The 17,613-nt window shown below is 49.9% G+C and overlaps 8 protein-coding genes across 8 annotated transcripts; 6 read left to right on the forward strand and 2 right to left on the reverse strand.

Annotated features, from left to right (window-relative positions):
* Positions 1-127: 127 nt before the first annotated feature.
* On the forward strand, positions 128-985 carry N7479_000578 (alpha/beta hydrolase; the record flags this gene model as incomplete). Its single annotated transcript, XM_057248276.1, has 1 exon — positions 128-985. One exon carries the CDS (start codon positions 128-130, stop codon positions 983-985), a length of 858 nt encoding a protein of 285 aa, XP_057112708.1.
* A 274-nt stretch (positions 986-1,259) lies between these two features.
* On the reverse strand, positions 1,260-2,953 carry N7479_000579 (proteasome regulatory particle lid subunit RPN5; the record flags this gene model as incomplete). The annotated part of the gene is made up of 5 exons (XM_057248277.1): positions 1,260-1,862; positions 1,916-2,404; positions 2,457-2,693; positions 2,758-2,814; positions 2,870-2,953. The coding sequence occupies 5 exons, from the start codon at positions 2,951-2,953 to the stop codon at positions 1,260-1,262; spliced, it is 1,470 nt and encodes a 489-aa protein (XP_057112709.1).
* A 1,363-nt stretch (positions 2,954-4,316) lies between these two features.
* N7479_000580 (uncharacterized protein) lies at positions 4,317-4,552 on the forward strand (the record flags this gene model as incomplete). The annotated part of the gene is made up of 2 exons (XM_057248278.1): positions 4,317-4,424; positions 4,463-4,552. The coding sequence occupies 2 exons, from the start codon at positions 4,317-4,319 to the stop codon at positions 4,550-4,552; spliced, it is 198 nt and encodes a 65-aa protein (XP_057112710.1).
* A 946-nt stretch (positions 4,553-5,498) lies between these two features.
* On the forward strand, positions 5,499-7,240 carry N7479_000581 (putative siroheme synthase; the record flags this gene model as incomplete). The annotated part of the gene is made up of 2 exons (XM_057248279.1): positions 5,499-5,823; positions 5,877-7,240. The coding sequence occupies 2 exons, from the start codon at positions 5,499-5,501 to the stop codon at positions 7,238-7,240; spliced, it is 1,689 nt and encodes a 562-aa protein (XP_057112711.1).
* A 314-nt stretch (positions 7,241-7,554) lies between these two features.
* Positions 7,555-9,402, forward strand: N7479_000582 (uncharacterized protein; the record flags this gene model as incomplete). The annotated part of the gene is made up of 4 exons (XM_057248280.1): positions 7,555-7,610; positions 7,672-7,753; positions 7,864-8,046; positions 8,521-9,402. The coding sequence occupies 4 exons, from the start codon at positions 7,555-7,557 to the stop codon at positions 9,400-9,402; spliced, it is 1,203 nt and encodes a 400-aa protein (XP_057112712.1).
* Positions 9,403-10,247: 845 nt separating this feature from the next.
* Positions 10,248-12,075, reverse strand: N7479_000583 (putative ribosomal assembly complex component Ipi3; the record flags this gene model as incomplete). The annotated part of the gene is made up of 2 exons (XM_057248281.1): positions 10,248-11,612; positions 11,671-12,075. The coding sequence occupies 2 exons, from the start codon at positions 12,073-12,075 to the stop codon at positions 10,248-10,250; spliced, it is 1,770 nt and encodes a 589-aa protein (XP_057112713.1).
* Positions 12,076-13,260: 1,185 nt separating this feature from the next.
* On the forward strand, positions 13,261-15,424 carry N7479_000584 (uncharacterized protein; the record flags this gene model as incomplete). The annotated part of the gene is made up of 2 exons (XM_057248282.1): positions 13,261-14,379; positions 14,435-15,424. The coding sequence occupies 2 exons, from the start codon at positions 13,261-13,263 to the stop codon at positions 15,422-15,424; spliced, it is 2,109 nt and encodes a 702-aa protein (XP_057112714.1).
* Positions 15,425-16,222: 798 nt separating this feature from the next.
* N7479_000585 (lipoate synthase) lies at positions 16,223-17,473 on the forward strand (the record flags this gene model as incomplete). Its single annotated transcript, XM_057248283.1, has 1 exon — positions 16,223-17,473. The coding sequence occupies one exon, from the start codon at positions 16,223-16,225 to the stop codon at positions 17,471-17,473; it is 1,251 nt and encodes a 416-aa protein (XP_057112715.1).
* Positions 17,474-17,613: the final 140 nt, after the last annotated feature.

Below are 17,613 nucleotides of genomic sequence, written 5' to 3' on the forward strand. Positions count from 1 at the left end.
AGGGGAGAAAAGAGTCACCTCCTTCTAGCCTCTCCTCTTCCCTCCAATGTATAAAACAACCCTCTCCTCCAAGCCTTTAAGTTCCCTCCTACTTTCAAAAAACACACACACTCGATATCTAGCAACAATGGCCCCAAACCCCACAACCTCGTCGCGGCAACCGCTCAAACTGCTCATGCTCCACGGCTACACCCAGTCCGGCAGCCTCTTCCACGCCAAAAGCCGCGCCCTGACAAAACACATCCAAAAGGCCTTCCCCCTCCACGAAGTCTCCACTAGCTACCCAACAGCCCCCATTCGTCTCCGACCTGCCGACATCCCAGGCTACGAGCCTTCCTCCGAAGGCACTCCAGACAACGAAATTGAATCCTACGGCTGGTGGCGGCGCTCCAACACCGCGAACCCGCCTCTGTACACCGGCATCGAAGAAGGGTTCGCAGCTGTAGCGCGCACACTGAAAGAAGAAGGCCCATTCGACGGCGTGATCGGGTTCTCGCAGGGCGCGGCGCTGGCCGCCATGGTTGCGGCGCTGCTGGAGCCCGGCCGGAAGGAGTCATTCGAGCACTTTTCTAAGATAAGCACTGATGGTGCGGCGGGGATGATGATTCCAGCGCCGTTTGGCGAGGACGGGTTCCAGCATCCGCAGCTTAAGTTTGCGATTTGTTACTCTGGGTTCAGGGCGCTTGGGGCTCGGTATAGGGCGTTCTATGAGGAGCCTGCTATTCAGACGCCTGTGTTGCATGTGCTTGGGTCTTTGGATGCTGTTGTTGAGGAGTCGAGGAGTCGGTCTTTGGTCGAGGCTTGTGCTGGTGAGCCTGAGAAGGAGGGATTGGTTGTTTGGCATCCTGGTGGTCACTTTTTGCCGAGTCAGCGGCCATATCTTGATGCTGCTGTGCTATTTATTCGGGAGCAGTTGAAGCGGAGTGAGGGCTCGAATGATAAGGAGGTGGAAGAGGATGTGAATGATATGGATTTGCCATTTTGAGTGCCAGAACGTTGTATATAGACAGAGCTTGATCTTTACTGGATTAGATTAGATTAGATCTTCTAGACTATGGTTACATGTAGCACATATACTCCTCTGAGAATAACGACTTGATGATTGCTACTGATATGAGAATAATATTGTGTTGTGTATGGGTCATATAAAGGTCAATGCTGCGACTTCACTACTTATGGGTCTACCGGCGAATTATTTTACACGCGGTGGCAGTAATCCCCGCGCCTAAGCCCCATATATGCTTTCATCTCAAATCAACTTAATGCGCCTTGCCCATGTCACTGCGGGTGGGCTGGATACGAGCCATCATCTCCTCCTTGGTGATCAGATGGTCGATCCGCTCAAGCAGACCCAACAGATTCTTCATGTCGCTGCTCCACTCGTTCAGAACGTCATCAGCATCCCGAGGTTTGGCAAAGTTGACCAACCGCGCGGGTCGATCAATCTTAGCGTAGATGGTCTTCGATGTGACCAGATCACTAATGTACTTCTCCGTCTCTTCCTCGGTCAGATCCAAAAGCTGGGTCAGACGGCCCATCTGAATGCGAGTGTAGTACTTGGCCACTACACGGACATTGTGCTCAATGACCCGCTTCCGCAGGTCTTGCCACCTCTGGTTTGCCTGGTTATCAGTAGACTGCTTCGCCTCGGCATCGAACACGTCTGTGCTGCACAAGTGAGGGCCGAACTGCTCAGCAACCATAGGCCAGCGCATCAGCTCGGGAATAGTGAAGAGCTTCAACAAGCGGGATTCCTCGGGGACTTGTGACAGCCGCGAGTCTTGCTTGATGCGGTGCAAGAGATCGGATTGTTCATTATCATAGGGAGAAAGGACAACGTAGTACACAATGCGGGCGAGTGACTATAGTCGGGTTAGTGGTGGCCTGCATTCTGAGATGGGAAAGGTTTGCTTACAGCACGCAGGTGCTCTGGGTTGTTCTCCACTGCTGGTGTGTCCAGAACTTCCCGGTAGTTCTTGCAAACCTCGAGATATTTGTTATCGTGGTTGGCCAAGGTGATCTGCTGTTCGAAGTAACGAAGCTTGAGATCTGTGACGTCGTCATCCACCTCCATGGGTGCCTCATCGGGCCCACGGGTCTTCTCTCGCTCCGCTGCCTGCTCCTTGAGCTTCTCGATCTCCTCGGCGGACTTCTTTGGCTTGCGGTTGAAATACTTCTTGTTGATCTTGCGGCTGAGAATTTGAGCCTGGGTCCAGTCTCCGCGCTCAATGCACAAAGAGACCTGCTCCAGGATGAATTCTGTCTTTTCCCGTCTCGTCATCGACCCAAATGTCTCTACCTGCAACTCACACAGGATGTCTGCTGCCGAAGTGAGATCGCCTTGGGTCTTCTTGATATCCGAAAGGATGCGGGTAACGCGAGCTCGCTCTACTTCAACAAAGATCTTTGCGATAATTAGCGCCACTCCAGTCAATATCAAATGGTTCTCAGCGTACCTTTCCCTCGGTCACTGTGCGCAGAGTTTCGATAACAGACATCTTGACCTCCAGACTAGGTGTCTCATCAAGGAATTTCATGACTGTCTGCACCATCCTCGTTGTAGCCTGCTTGAGTTGGGCATGTTTCTTGGATAGGAGCAGCACTTGCTCGTTCAGAAGGCTCCAGTCGCCGGAGTTCTTGCTGATGGTGACAATGGCAATCAGGAGTCGTGATGTAGTGGCAAGATCGGATGCCTGAACAAGAGAATTTTGATTAGTCTGGGTGGATCGGTAATGGGGATGACACTCGGCATCGTACCTGTCTGGATTGCTTCTCCAGACCCAACAGCTTATCGATTGCTCCCTGAACATCGGTCTAGAACCATATATGTTAGCATCAACTTTTATATGGATATTGAGTTTGGATATACCTTCGCGAGATCTTCCGCCTCCGGGATGAGCTTGTCGGCATCCTTGGTGAAGTCCTTCTCGGGCTTCAACAGGCCGCCGGACATGATGACGAATGAGGCTGGGGGAGCCGGTGAGTCAATTTAAAAGATTATTAGGTTGAGTTGATATGAAAGTTCTTTGAGCACGTTTGTTGGACTTGACAACGTGAGATTCGTGGAATGGAAGAGGGTGAGATGGAGATGATGCTTGTAGCTCCGGTGTTGCGCGCCCTTACGAGCTGGAAGCTCCATCCCACGTGACTGAAACATCACTTTGTCTTCCTGGGACTTCTACTTCCAGTTGTCCTTTTGTCTGGCATTTTGGAATATTCCCAGCAAGTATAATTCAATATCTTCTAAATATCTGACCATTCAAACTAGAGCCAACAAGTTATATATTGTTCTCTGATTCATGTTTTATGTTCACCGAGTCAAATATGCCATAGAGACCAATATATGAGGCTCTAAAGTGAATTTGTCAAAACCACCCGATGAAACTTAACAATAATCCAGGTCTATAAACAATATTAACAATACAAATCGTATGAATATTGTAGCGGGTAGGACACGATTGCTCGTGGCCTTTGGATCACCAAATCGTGGTATTTGCGCAAGGCTATACCTAGTTAGGATTAGTGGCAAATCCAGCATAAATGTACTGAACTATACCTTGACAAGCATATGCTTAAAAGAGGATTACGCATAGATAATTTGAAAGTATGAGTGGCAGAAGAACGGCTGGATTAAACAATAAAAACAAGAGCAGGAGATACCATCACAGCGGATGGTATCCCCAAGATAGACCTCATATTGTTAGATTGAAAGGAAAATTGCCAGCAGCGAATCGAAGGATTTTTGGAGTATTGATGACTTGTTCCCGATGCACTTAAAGTCGGCAAAGTACATGTTGAATGACTGGCGTCCAGGACCATTCCCATTCCCGCCAATTGCCCTAATGGCTGCTGAAGGCGGCCCTGGACACGTTCGGGTTGGTTGTTTGAGGTTTTCCCGCGGGCATACGAGAGGGCTTTCTCGTTCAATTGTTCGCCTTTGAATTTGTCGTAGACTCATATCGCACAGCTTGGAAAACTCCCAAGCTTGGTCCCTAGCTAACTGCTTTGAGATGGCGAAGCGCCAGTGATGTTGTGATGTTGTGATGTGGTTGTTCGAAGATTTCCCGCGGGCATATGAGATGGCCTTCTCGTTCCATTATTTGCCTTTGAATGTGTCGTAGTCTCGTATCATACAACTTGGTCAGAGACCAGCCTTGAAGGGGTCCAAGTGATTTGGGACAGGGAAGAGCTATCGATGTTGTGTTGCGTACCTCTTTAAGCAACGGTGGGAGTGCTTCTTTTTGTTCTTCAGGCTTGATTTGTTCAAATCTCTGCTATAGCCGAATAGCGAGTTGTGGGTTAAGTCGACAATAAGGATGGAGATGAAGATGCCTGACTTGGTCGAGTTGGCTAAGGCCTTGGGTAGCGGAATAGAATGGATGCGCATAGCACTTGAAATGTTTGCTGTAGAGACTTGGATGGGCGTCTATCTTTTTTGGTGACTTCGTTCGTTTCATCACAGTCTACTGCAGTAACAGAAGCTGTGAAGACCATGGAGGCTGGCGATGAGGCGAAGAAATCGAACACGAATACAACATGGCATGGTAAGTGACAGCAGGAGTGTAAACAAAAATCGCGAGGTATCGCGGCTGTAGCTTAGTTGTAACTTGGGAAGGAACTTTGAAGAGTCACAGAGCGTTGGTAGAAGAGTATACATGCATGGAAACCCTATTTTGCGCCTTTTAGGATATACTTGGGCTCTGTTACAGGCTGTGTGTAGGTAGTTGTTATAGGTTAGTTATGTGATCTGAGCTTTCCACCATATTCTGCATTTTAGGACTAACCATTTTTATGTTTCCAGCGATAACACTGGAAAGGAGGGAAAACAGATAAAAAGATATCGGGTTGTTCTCTTTGGATCCAACTTCCTCAATATTATTCTAAGCTAAATGGATCAGACTGCTTGGACTATGTTGTCAGAGACAGAACTATAGAAAAAGTTAAAGACCACGCACTTCTTTTATTTGCAAAACCCCACTAAACTACTTTAGGTATACCTCCCGCTGCATGACTTCCCCGGTATTTGGAGTCACATGATAATAAGCACGCAATTGCCTTTAACCGTTTTAGGCGATAAAGATGTATAGAAATTTTTGGAAATTGTTGTGTGTCTGTTATGTTTGCTATATATGAGTCAATGGTATAAGATCGACCTCAGGAACCTTTTGTCTGACTATTGATCACTCTTTAAATCAAACATCAGGGCTTCCTGTCAATTGTGCCAGGATCATCCCCCACTTCGATATCCTTATCGCCTGTTATCACCAATCGCGACAGGCCTTTTACACACTTTTGATATTCGCCGCTTTCTCCGCGGAAGTCTAGAAAGTCATTTCATTGGGTGCTCTGTTTGTTAAATACAAGCTGCGATTCCTTTGAATCCTCGGAAATCCAGAGCCTTCCGCAATTTGGTCTCTTTATCTTTCCGAAACCGGCACATCTTATACATACTGATAGTCATTGGCGGGGCTTGATATTTCCTCCCACTATACTTCACCATGAAGGACGCATCATGCGATCCCAGTTCACCCGCGCCATTGATGGCTGCGTGGAATACCGAATTACAAGTCCACTTGATTGTCGGTTCAAATCCTCTTGCCGCCGCTCGATGTGCGAGGAGTCTCGAGGTCGGCGCAAAGCCGATCATCATTGCGCCGGAGACAGATGAGATGCATTTCACCATATCTGAACACATTGCTAGTGGCTCTGCTCAATGGATTCGTCACAAGTTCCAAGACGAGGACTTGACAACCCTGGGCAGAGGCGAAGTTGATCACGTTGTGGACTTGGTCTTTGTCACCTTGGGTAGCAACAACTCACTAAGTATGTCCTGCTTGTACAATTCTCAAACCAACCTTACTTATATTTCTTACTAGGCCCACATATATCGAAGCTCTGTCGGCGTCTCAGAATCCCAGTGAACGTATCAGATGCCCCCGAGTTGTGTTCCTTCACCCTACTTTCCACCTACTCAGATGGCCCCCTTCACATTGGAATCACTACTTCCGGCCGTGGGTGCAAGCTTGCATCCCGGCTGCGTCGGGAGATTGCTGCTTTCCTACCACAAAACCTTGGAGTAGCCATCGACAGACTTGGTGCCGTGCGGAGGCGACTGTGGGAAGAGGACAATGCTGCCGGGCTAGCAGAAGGCATATTTGACAGAGAGGACGATGATAGTGTAGGCCAAAAACACACCTTCAATAACTTAGTCACAGAAGGTGATGCTGCCGCCGCGAAGACAAGAAGGGTGCGTTGGCTGTCTCAAATCTGTGAATACTGGCCTCTCCGAAAGCTTGTGTCTATCACCGATGCCGATATGGATGCCATCCTGAAGGCCTATACATCTGGAAATGCCACAACAAATGGCACAAACGGCCTCGATACACTCCCAAAGAAGGGGAAGATTGTCCTCGCAGGGTCTGGCCCCGGCCACCCAGACCTACTCACCCGCGCCACCTACCACGCAATCCACAATGCCGACATCATCCTCGCAGATAAGCTTGTTCCCGCCCCAGTCCTGGACTTGATCCCTCGCCGAACAGAAGTCCACATCGCACGCAAGTTCCCTGGCAACGCAGACCAAGCACAGGAAGAATTCCTCGTGATGGGTCTAGCAGCTTTGAAGCAAGGACGGCAAGTCCTTCGCTTGAAACAGGGAGACCCATATCTATATGGACGTGGAGCGGAAGAGTTCGAGTTTTTCAGGAAGGAGGGCTATTCCCCGGTCGTGTTGCCGGGAATTACAAGCGCTATGAGCGCGGCCCTGTTCGCCGATATCCCAGCAACCCACCGCGGTGTCTCTGACCAGGTCCTCGTGTGCACAGGAACCGGCAGAAAAGGAGCTGCTCCAAACCCTCCTAATTACGTCCCAACTCAAACTGTGGTCTTCCTCATGGCTCTTCACAGACTTTCTGCTCTCGTGGAGTCTCTCACTACCTTCCCCGCCGAAGACACTGGTTCGCAATCGCGCGCACTCTGGCCTAAGGAGACACCCTGTGCGATTGTTGAGCGGGCATCGTGTCCAGATCAGCGTGTAATTCGCTCAACCTTAGAGCACGTCTGCTTGGCCTTCGAGGAGGCAGGGTCGCGACCACCGGGATTGCTGGTCGTTGGTGCTAGTTGCCATGTGCTGCACAATCCCCAAGGCCAGCGATGGGTGATTGAAGAGGGATTCCATGGATTGGATGAAATTCGCAGCGAAGTGGACGCGGTCGCTGTGTCGGTGGACGAGAAGCAGTGATTGGACATTTTTTCTCACATATATATATTTCCGAGCGATGGTTACAAATTGTGGTGTACATAGACAGCATTCAGATACCCCTAGAAACGAGACATGCATGATCATTGAAAAAAAATATCATTATTCGAAAAGAAAATATCTCTTCATACATTTATTTGTAGAACAATTGTTATACGATATACCTACACCTATACTTTGTACACAGAGGAAAAGGAAAGAATGCGGCTATAAATTAGTGGACCCCCGGCCCGGCCATGTTGATCACTCCACCTCATTCACATCTTCGATTCTGACAACCATCCTCCATCACAACCATGTCTGCCAGACCCTCAAAGCCAATCTATTTCTCCAACGGGGAGGCTCTCCAGAGGTGATTTACCCCTTTTCCTGCAACAACTAGAGACCCGAACCACTGACCAGCGTGTCCACAGCCCCCCGTTTACCGTGCGGCTCAGCCGCTTCATCGAGAGCGTTTACTTTTTCCTTGGCCTGTACTTCACTACACTCTTATCGGTATGTATATCCGAGAGACTTATTATATGCGACATCTTATTCCTTTTGCTTCTCGTTTCACCCTGCCGCTCTTTCATATTCCGCAACTGAATTAATCTGACTTATCTTAGCTTGACTCATACGCCGCCGCCGAGAACTCCTCTTTCAATATTAAGAATCAGGGCAATAAATATACTACTCGCCCTCGCTGGGGAGGCAGCACAAACTCATTCGGTGGAGGAGGTGGTGGAGGTGGAGGTGGTGGCGGCGGTGGTCCGGGATCCGGTCCCCGACGCGTGGGACGTGTGGATGATGTTCGTGGGCCGGAGTGCGGGAGCTGCAAATAAGCGAAAATTCAAAGCGATCGAATCGCTGCTTCAATGTAGTGCCATGGAGAGAAAATAGGTTAGGACATGGACCAAGATATCGGGTTTTTAGGGGTCTTCGGTTTCGCCTTTTTGGTCGGGAAGCTTGGCATATGTGATCCATCTTGCAATGCAGTTTTGATACATATATAATCCAACGGAACCTTGTACTTTGCTACAAACACCTTCAAAATACACATATACTACTCCGTACAGGGTTATAATCACCCATTACACTTGATATATCGCTTGAATTTACCCAAAGTGCGAGCCCGAGACACATACACTAGTCACTTAGCGCCACAACACCGCCTCCTCAAGGTCACATCGTGTCAACATGAATCACAGGGGGCGTCATGATGATTCTGAAGGCCCCACGTGACAACCCCTCTTCCCCTCTATGCGCTAAGTTCAGTAAGACAGTTGAACACATTTCCGGAAGTAATCCCTAACACTACTCCGGCGGCGTGCTCTCCAAGCCAAGGCACAGTACACAAACCGACCAGCATGAGTGCCATCCCATCAACAGACGCCGAATGGGCGGAAAAGATAGCCAACATGAAGAAGCAGCTGCCCAGACACTCACTATCCCAGCCGCCAATTTCAACACAAATCCACCGCACAATAGACCACACTCTCTTATCAACCCCAGTCGACCCCTCACAGATCGACACGCTATGCAAAGAAGCTCTTGAATACGAGTTCGCCGCCGTATGTGTACGACTGGAGCACGTCGCCCGCGCAGCAAGCCACGTCAAAGGCACCACCACAGCTCTCGCATGCGTGGTCGGATTCCCCGAGGGTACGCACGCTACAGCGGAGAAAGTGAGTGAAGCCAAAGAGGCTGTTGCGCAGGGCGCCACCGAACTCGACATGGTGATCCGGTACGACCTGCTGAAAGAGGGCCGGTACACGGATGTGTACAACGACGTTCGTGCGGTGCGCAACGCAGCTCCGGCACCAATTATCCTCAAGGCGATTGTGGAGGCGTCTCTGCTTGGGGAGGACCAGATTATCGATGCGACGATCGTGTCGTGCTTGGCTGGCGCGGACTATGTCAAGACTAGCACGGGCTGGAATGGCGGTGCAAGTGTTGCGCAGGTTAAGTCTATGCGCTTTGCGGCGGAGCTGTGTGGGTGTTCTTGCATGATTAAGGCTAGTGGAGGTATACGTACTGCTGAGGCTTTGTTGCGCATGCTTAAGGCTGGAGCACTTCGCATTGGAACTAGTTCTGGGGTTAGTATTATGAAAGAGATTGATGAGGGGGAGGCTCTTGAACAGGGATGTGGTCATGCGGTGGCTTGAGATTTCATGAGATTCCCCGGAATATGGAGGGATGTCTTGTGGGGAGGGTGTATTGGAGGTGGAGCTTTCATAGTGGAGATATCAGGTTCTTCTTTTACTGTTCAGCAGTGCTCTATACTGCGAACAATGGGCATCGATCAAATCCTTACTCTTTTGCCCGGGTCTCGATATCTCTGTGTGTGGTAGTTCTAAAGATATCGACCCCCTGCGCATAGACTCTATGGGAGGGGAAGAGAATAGCGGAGCAGCGGGATAAGAGCCTGGATGATATACAAGGATTGCCACCTTGCTAAATCACGATTTGTATAGATATATGCCCTTGGTGAATGAGAGAAGAGAAGCTTACAGAGCTTCTGAGACAATTGTATCCATCCTTGCGCATCTTGCCACGAGAGCCTGCATTAATGCAACCCCTTTGGGGTTGCCTCGCGAACACCCCGATCCACTAGGAAATGTGACGATCCCCTCCAAGGTATATTTTACGCTATTTTGTAGATACGAGACCCCTGTTTCTAGGATCAGATGATTATTGAAACAATGTAGCTCGGATGAACAGTTTTAAGCTAGTAAGAGTTCGACGCCTGAGCTGTCGTCCAATGAAACAAACACATTTGGGGTTAATGGCTCGTCCATTCAAAGACATAGATGAGAACCGTCTCAAGACGATACGAGAAAATCATTTGGGAGATTGAACTGCATATGCATATGTATGCATATGCATATTCATGTACGTGGCGGACATTTTTCGTATTGACCTGAAAGCTCCAAAATGGTATAGTATATACTAATCCAAAACCCTGCGCCGATCCATTGACATGCAAACCAAAAACCCAAAGCTTTTTTTTTTATTCGTCGCTCTGATCATCCGAGTCACTGGTCACATCGCCATCAACGTCCATCTTTTGAATGACTGCATCACCGTTGCGACCCTTCTTCTCTGCAGCGAGCCAGGCTTCCCGCTTCTTCTTCTGGCGCTCCTGCTTCCTTGCTTGTCGCAGGACCTTCTCTTGCTGTGCCGCCTCCTGCTTCTCGTGCAGCTCGTTGGTATAATCCTGCAGATTGGCGAGGTCTAAGCGCAGCTGTGCAACCTCATCGTCCGCATTATGGCGAGCAATCTCATTGACAGCAACCTTCTTCTTCAGCACCGACACCTCGTTCTCTAGCTCGGCGACCTGCGAATCGCGAGCAGCTGCGTCTTCCAGGGTTTCCTTGGCAGAGGCGGTGCTTGAGGCAACGCGGGTGAGTTCCACATTGCCAGGCTGGCGGAATGCCGCGAGTTCTGCAAGACCATCTTCGATCATGGAGGCGGGGAAAGAGGAATGAGTAAGCGCCTGAGAGAATTGTGTTGGTTTGCGGGAGTTAGAAGGTGCGATGATTTGCGTATGGAACATATATTCTGCGGGAACGGCACCAGGGGCATGATTCGGGGCTGAAAGGCCACTATCATGGCGCGGCTTAACAATGGTGTGGGCCTTTCTCTTCAAATCCGAGGAAGGGTGGGGGATACCACCCGGAGGGAGCATGACTAAATTGGTGATTGGGTGCGTGTAGTCGGCGATTGAGGATGTGTACTTCCGTCGCGCAACATTCCAAGATAGCACCTTGCCATTCGCGTGGCCGGAGAGTAACGTGGTGCCATCATATGTAAGGGAGATTGTCTTCACTGAGCCTGTTTCAGCCGAGGGAGGGAGCCACCGGTCCTCCATGGACACCTGGGCGGGTGTTGATTGTACTGAAGGATCGTGAAGAGGATGCTGCGCAGACTGACTGCGGTAGAAGTCTACTGATTGCACGCTGCCGTCTTCATATCCCACGTAGAAAGCCCGGTCGACCGGGTCTAGAGCCACCGATGTTGCGGATAAAGGAAGGAGGAAGGTTCTCAGTGTACGGCCGGTATGATAATCCCATGCGATCGCAGTGTTGTCCTTTGCAGTTGATACCACGATGTTATGGCGGCCATTGCTATGTCCTACAGCAAGGGAAGTGATAGCTGCGCGGTGGTTGGAGAAAGTTCGGATAGGCGAGTTTGTGGGTTGGCGAGTTGCACTAAGAGCGGGTTTTGAAAAAGAGAGAATGCCGGGCAAGGACCAGACATGTACACTGGCGTCGGCGGAGCCAGACAAGATAAAGTTGGACGTGGGGTCGACGACGAGTGAGGTTACTGGTTGCAGATGGGAGGCCGTTGTGGCTACTTGGCGCCCTGTGCATGTCTTGAAAAAGATGTTAGATGCATGACATGGATAAATGTATCAATCAGATCCAACATACCTCCCAGACAATTAACCGACCACCTTCGGTGCCCAAAACCAAGACATCACCATACTTGCCTCCCGCGACAGCAATACTGCGTATCCGCTCTGGAAATGGAACAATGCCCTCTTGGTTACCCTTCTCTCGATTGTACACGTGAATGACGGCTTTGTCAGCTTGGGCTGTGAAAATGTGTGACGGGCTGACAGCCAGACAATTGGTCAAAGTCGAGCTCTTCTTGAAAGTCGATCGCAGTATCGACGAAGGCTGCAATTCATGGACGCAGACCCCTACATCTCTGAGCGAGGCTGTCGGAGATTTGGCGGATGACAGCGTCGACGCCACAAATGATTCGGAAAGCATCAGGAATGGAAGAATGAGGTTGGCATACGAAGTATGGGAGGTTGGTTTCAAGTTGTCCATTCCTTCCGAGGTTTTTTTTTTCTTAATCGATTGATAACGAGATGTTTGCACTGTTTGTTCGGATCATAGTCGCCGACCTCCCCGGGTCCAGAGCTGCATCTATGGGCTGTGTGTGATCTATCCCTCAATAAATTTGGCTTTCTAACTAATGCAACCTTCTAAAGATATCCCCGATCTTTCTTCATCAATAGATAGGGCAATTGCTCAAATGTACCTATCCATTAATTGTGCCGTGTTTTCCCGCCGGGAGTTAGATCTATCATTCTTAGTCAGCCTCATCTGGTTCAGCCTAGCTCAGCAAGTATGAGAGATCATCTTGCGCCAGCCTATCAATCTAAAAAATTTCTCTCTTCCTGGTTCATTCCGACTCAAATTGGTTGATCAGAGTGATCAATCCAAGCCCTCACCAGGCATTTATATCCAAATCTCCAGAAATTAGACTGATATGTGCAATAACAAAGGTATGAACCAGATATATGCAAGGGATAGCCACAGTAGTCAAGAAGGGGTGGATTGCTGTTGCGACGAGACAGAATATCCAATGAAGACCCGCTTTAATACACCCTCCAGCTGATCTTTTTACCCTTCTCGAGGGTCTGATTCGCCATGGCTCCCCTGCTCCCCCCTCTTCCATCCCAAATGTCTCATTCCAATTGCCCAGTCGGAACCTAGCTATGACGAGTTGAGGCAATGGACAGGGTCTCTCCACGTTGACGGGCTCCTGCAGGGCAACAGATTGAGTTCTGAAGCCAATTGTTGCCCTTTGTTGTCCGGGTTTCTCATCTTCTCAGGAATGCAAGGACGGAGCGACCTCATTCCCACTATTATTACCCTGGCCCGTGCTAAGCACAGCCTGACTCCAAGTGTTTGTGGTAGGCGGAGGACCCTCTTTCACACTCGAAAGGGAAATCTTGCCGTTGAACATTTTCGGGCTTCCATCCCAGGGTTGTGGTCCTGTCAAGGGATGTGCACTGTAGCCCGATCACCATACCCACCTTAGATTACCTTACTAGCGCCACAGTCACTGTATAAGGATATATCGAACCCCTGCAGGGACTGGAGTTCATTTGTTTTGACTTCAACAATAAACAAACTGGATTGTAATCTCGTCTGGGTTACTCTTGTACAACACGTTTTGGTTTTTTTTTCCTTCGACCTTCCAGACCCCGATTGTTACATTCAGCCATGCCGTCGTCCAATATGGACAGTGGTGCGACGGAGCTGTCTAGCCATGCATGTTTTCAGGCCCGGATGCAGACGCATATAAAAAATCAGGACTCGAACTCGTCTTCGATGAGCCACAATACAATGGCGATGGCCGAGCACATCCCATCACCGCGCCGATGGTCTCCCACCTATATACCCCGAAGGCGAAGCAGACATATGCCCTCGCTATCATTTGCAACATCACCTGTTATGCCCCGGATAGAGTCGCCTGACTTTTCAACCTCACAATCGCGGCGCCCCACAGATCGGGCCCCAGGTTGCGTGTCGCCCTTTCGTTCGGTTCGAAAAATGAAAGAACCATTTCAATTAATGCTTCCTTCATCCCCGGCGTCACTTGATGGACCTACTTCCAACTTTTCTGAAAAGCTAAACAGGCCGCCGAGAACGCCGGCCGATCACATTTTACGAACGTGGCGCTCCGACCAAAACCTGACTTGTAGCAGTCTAGAGGGATTCGGCCTTCTACCCAGCCCACCTATAACAGAATCACGCCCTGCAAGTGCCGGTCCAGAGTTATCTTATTTCGATTGTCAGTCCTCAGATGAATCACGGCCTTCCAGTGTCGGAGGATCTGAGAAGGTTGATCCCGATGCTACTAAACCGGAGGTCGCCTTAACAGCCGCAACACTTGAGGTTGGGGAAAGAATACAGTACACAGCATACCGTCCACCAGATTGGAAGAACAAACCGCGCACAGGTGTCATGAATGTCCATGAAGCCCACTCAGAGTTTGTACGCCAGTGCGAGTCTGGGAGGGAACAGGTGCCAGAAGCCCAACCTCCCATCAAGCCTGCAATCCCAACCTCAATCCACAGCCCGAGAGTATTTGTTCCCGGTAGCTCACCACGACCTCAACGCCCTCGAACTGGGACAGTGTCTAGTGAAGCCAGCTGGGTGCCCAGCAACTTCTCGTACTGCGAAAGGTGGCTGCAAGGTGTGCCGGTTGACAAGGTCAACGACCGAAATTCATCTACAAAGGAGCCCAACAATCGGCGCAAGTTCCAGATCGTCGAGAACGATCCTCCAATGCCAAAACTCGACATCATTCCGGGAGCAAAAGCCCTTGAAGAACCTGTAGTAAGTTCACTAGTTTCTTACTACGAGATGACCTTGAAAGCTGACCCCCATATAGAGATTCGTCGTCGCTAGCAAGACAAAACCGAAACTTGTCGACATTGCTAGACAATCATCACCATCGCTTCCACTACTTCCACCGTTATCATTGCTGCCACATACCATACCGGCCACCCCAGATCAACGTCAAGAGGAAGTATCCGCATTTAGCCCGGACACTCCTCTTAATTTGTCTGGCAGTGGTTATAGAACTCGTGACTTCGACTACTCCTTTATTAGCTACGATGATAGCACGGTCGATGATGATGACGACGATGCATATACTGATCCAGGATCATTGACTTCTTCAGACAGTGTCGGATCAACCGTGATCTGTGAAAGGCCTGAATCTGCGCAGGGAAAGCGCGAGACGAGTCTACAACCTGAGATCAGATCGGGAAGTGTGAGCCCGAAGGCATCATCACCACCAAGAACTAACTCACCTGGGCGGCCGGCTATGATGTCAATAAACGAGGATGAAAAACCACGGCTCTGGCACCCAAATTGGACGCTGGACGACCATGAATGGACCCTAGATGAGCTGGAACATTCTGTCAAGGACTTTCCTCGCTATGTGCTCCGCCTAGCATCCCCTGTCATGGTATTCCTTCGCAAAAACGACGAGAAGACTCTTCTCAAGCCATTCCGCACTATATTCCCCGATGTCTCAGAGCACCTCCTTGACTGCCTATGTGCTGCCCTCCTCGCTCGCAACTACATCCTTTCTCTATCAACCATCGAGCGCACACAGTCGACCGTATCACCGCTCAAAGACACATTCGCCATTGACGGCGTCCCGAAAAAAGCGTACAACACACTAGGGATTCAGTTTCCATCTGGATCTGCCCATATGTCTCATGACCATATTTTCAGCTCTTGTCCCGCCAGGCTCCAGGAACAGTTAGATCGCAACGTGGACAACCTGCTCTTCGCAATCTGCGGCCGAGCAGATCCCACTTTGAGATCCGCTGTAGAAGTCCTTGCCCAAGTACTTGAAACCAATGCTTAGCATCACTCACTCCTTGCATCTAAAACTTCCTTGCCTCTATTTATCCTGTTCCCTTTGTATACCTGACGGAAACCCATCATTCGTTTCGACCTCTGCTTTTCCCTGAAAATCTTTCCTGCACTCTTTTCAAGACAATTTCCTTACAGACTGTCTTTGTTATCTTCTCTCATATCTGTTTTGTATCTGTTCCTACCTCCATCACTTGCTCTCACCATCGAGCTCTCTCCTACCAATCTGTTTCATATCTGTCTCTCTACCTACCATTACTCGCTCTAATCATTGAGTTCTCTTTCACCTATCCGTCTGACTACAACTTCTACCCCATCTCTTCCTACTCTCCCTTGCTCTCTTTTCATACCCTTGCATTGCGCGGTCCTTGGAATATCGTTCGGTAAATTTGTGCATTGGGGGATCACGCATCTATAGTTAGTTAGTCAGTCTTCCCAATAGAATATGTAGCACCCATAATAATAATAGCATTATCAACCTGTCTTCCAAGTCCTTCGCATCTGTACGCTCTGCGCTTTTTGACCCCTATTCATATTCCTACCTAGGTAGCTATTCAAACTGAGGAGGGGAGAAGACATACAACAAGACAATGGAGACTTTGTCTTGAATATAAGCATTATTCCATGTACTTCGTGTTCTTGCCCTATTGCTCACCGACGCACTCCGTAGACTTTCCCGTCCGATCTGATGGCGAAATTGCTTAGTCATACTTTTCCGCGGGATCCATTGCCCAAGCGGACAAACTCCAGTTCGGCTTTCTAGATTTCACATAACATACACTCACACATCATGGCAGCTCCAACAAGAAGCCTACGACGCCTGTCGTCTTTCAGAACCACCATATCTCCAGCATCGCCAATAATTACCCCCATCAGCCGCCGAAGCTATGCTACGACGGACTCCTCATCCGCTACGACCGCACCAGGAACCACCCGGCGCAGAGCAACAAAGTTCCATGATAAGCTGAATGCAGGACCCTCATTCTCAGACTTCGTGTCAGGAGGTCAAGACGAAATTCTCGACCCATCGGAAGCCTACGCCCTTAAGACCGCGCTTGTCGGTCCCGCTGGTCGCAAGAAGGAAATGACTCGTTTGCCCGAATGGCTGAAGACTCCCATTCCAGACTCCAAGAACTTCCAGCGCCTAAAGAAGGATCTGAGAGGATTGAACCTGCACACCGTCTGTGAGGAGGCCCGATGCCCCAACATCTCCGACTGCTGGGGTGGCAGCGACAAGTCCTCCGCCACAGCGACAATCATGTTGATGGGTGATACCTGCACGCGCGGGTGCCGCTTCTGCAGCGTCAAGACATCCCGTACTCCTCCCCCGCTCGACCCGCACGAACCCGAGAACACCGCCGAGGCTATCTCCCGCTGGAGCTTGGGATACGTGGTGTTGACGAGTGTGGACCGCGACGATCTGGTGGACGGCGGTGCGCGCCACTTCGCCGAGACGGTCATTAAAATCAAACAGAAGAAGCCCAGTATGCTGGTCGAGTGTTTGACGGGTGACTTCCGCGGTGACACTGAGATGGCCGCATTGGTTGCCCGGTCTGGACTGGACGTCTATGCGCACAACGTTGAGACTGTCGAGGAGCTTACGCCCTTTGTTCGTGATCGACGCGCCACATTCCAGCAGTCTATTCGTGTACTTGATACTGCGAAGAAGACTGTTCCGGATCTTGTCACGAAGACTTCGCTCATGCTCGGTCTCGGTGAGACCGATGACCAGCTCTGGGATGCCCTGCGCCAGCTCCGCGCTGTTAACGTCGACGTTGTGACCTTCGGTCAATACATGCGTCCCACGAAGCGCCACATGGCTGTTCATGAATACGTTACCCCTGATCGCTTTGAGCTGTGGCGCCAGCGTGCCCTTGATATGGGCTTCTTGTACTGTGCTTCCGGCCCCTTGGTACGAAGCAGTTACAAGGCTGGTGAGGCGTTCATCGAGAATGTTCTCAAGAAGCGTCGTTCTGGCTCTGGCACCGGCGAGCGTGCTGTCGATCAGAGCGCTGCTACCACTGACGAGGCTACTCGGTAAAGTGTCTTGCATTTAAACAAAAATCTCATCCAACGACGTCATTAAACCTGTCTATCTCTACCCGTGTCTTGTGCTCTGGCTCAATGCACATGTTGTTTAACCTCTTGGCGCTATCTTTCATGCATCGTTCTGGGTTGTTG

This window comes from Penicillium vulpinum (genome assembly GCF_028829585.1).
Source record: "Penicillium vulpinum strain IBT 29486 chromosome Unknown utg000001l_segment0_segment0, whole genome shotgun sequence".
Classification (NCBI taxonomy): Eukaryota; Fungi; Ascomycota; class Eurotiomycetes; order Eurotiales; family Aspergillaceae; genus Penicillium; species Penicillium vulpinum.